Source organism: Eurypyga helias, unplaced genomic scaffold (assembly GCF_000690775.1).
Source record: "Eurypyga helias isolate BGI_N326 unplaced genomic scaffold, ASM69077v1 scaffold33529, whole genome shotgun sequence".
Classification (NCBI taxonomy): Eukaryota; Metazoa; Chordata; class Aves; order Eurypygiformes; family Eurypygidae; genus Eurypyga; species Eurypyga helias.
The window spans coordinates 1647-1879 of record NW_010274479.1 but is presented as its reverse complement, the minus strand read 5'-3'; the positions used below and the strand labels follow the sequence as shown (position 1 = coordinate 1879).

Here is a 233-nt window from a genome sequence, read left to right as displayed (position 1 = left end):
CCTGCTGTCGGCATGGGAGGGGGGCAGACGCAAGTCTGGGGTGAGGGAGGGCTCCTCTCTCCCAGCTCCGGTTCCACGCCAGCCCCTCTGGCTCTTGTCTGCTTCAGGGCCAGCATTACCGCACCTACGAGTTGGCCAAAAATAGCGAGCCGGAGAAGGAGGAGGCAGAGGAGTTCCAGGCGGCTCTTGCCGTGCACCCCGTGTCCGACGTGACCCTGATGTACCGGCTGGAC

At 64.8% G+C, this 233-nt stretch overlaps 1 protein-coding gene across 1 annotated transcript in view; it reads left to right on the top strand.

Moving 5' to 3' along the window:
• Positions 1–233, top strand: part of LOC104515739 (chondroitin sulfate glucuronyltransferase-like) — a 2795-nt gene that overhangs the window by 1010 nt on the left and 1552 nt on the right. The window contains 1 exon segment of the mRNA XM_010159828.1: positions 108–233. This exon segment is cut by the window's right edge and continues 45 nt beyond it. Within this exon segment, the coding sequence (XP_010158130.1) occupies positions 108–233 (126 nt within the window).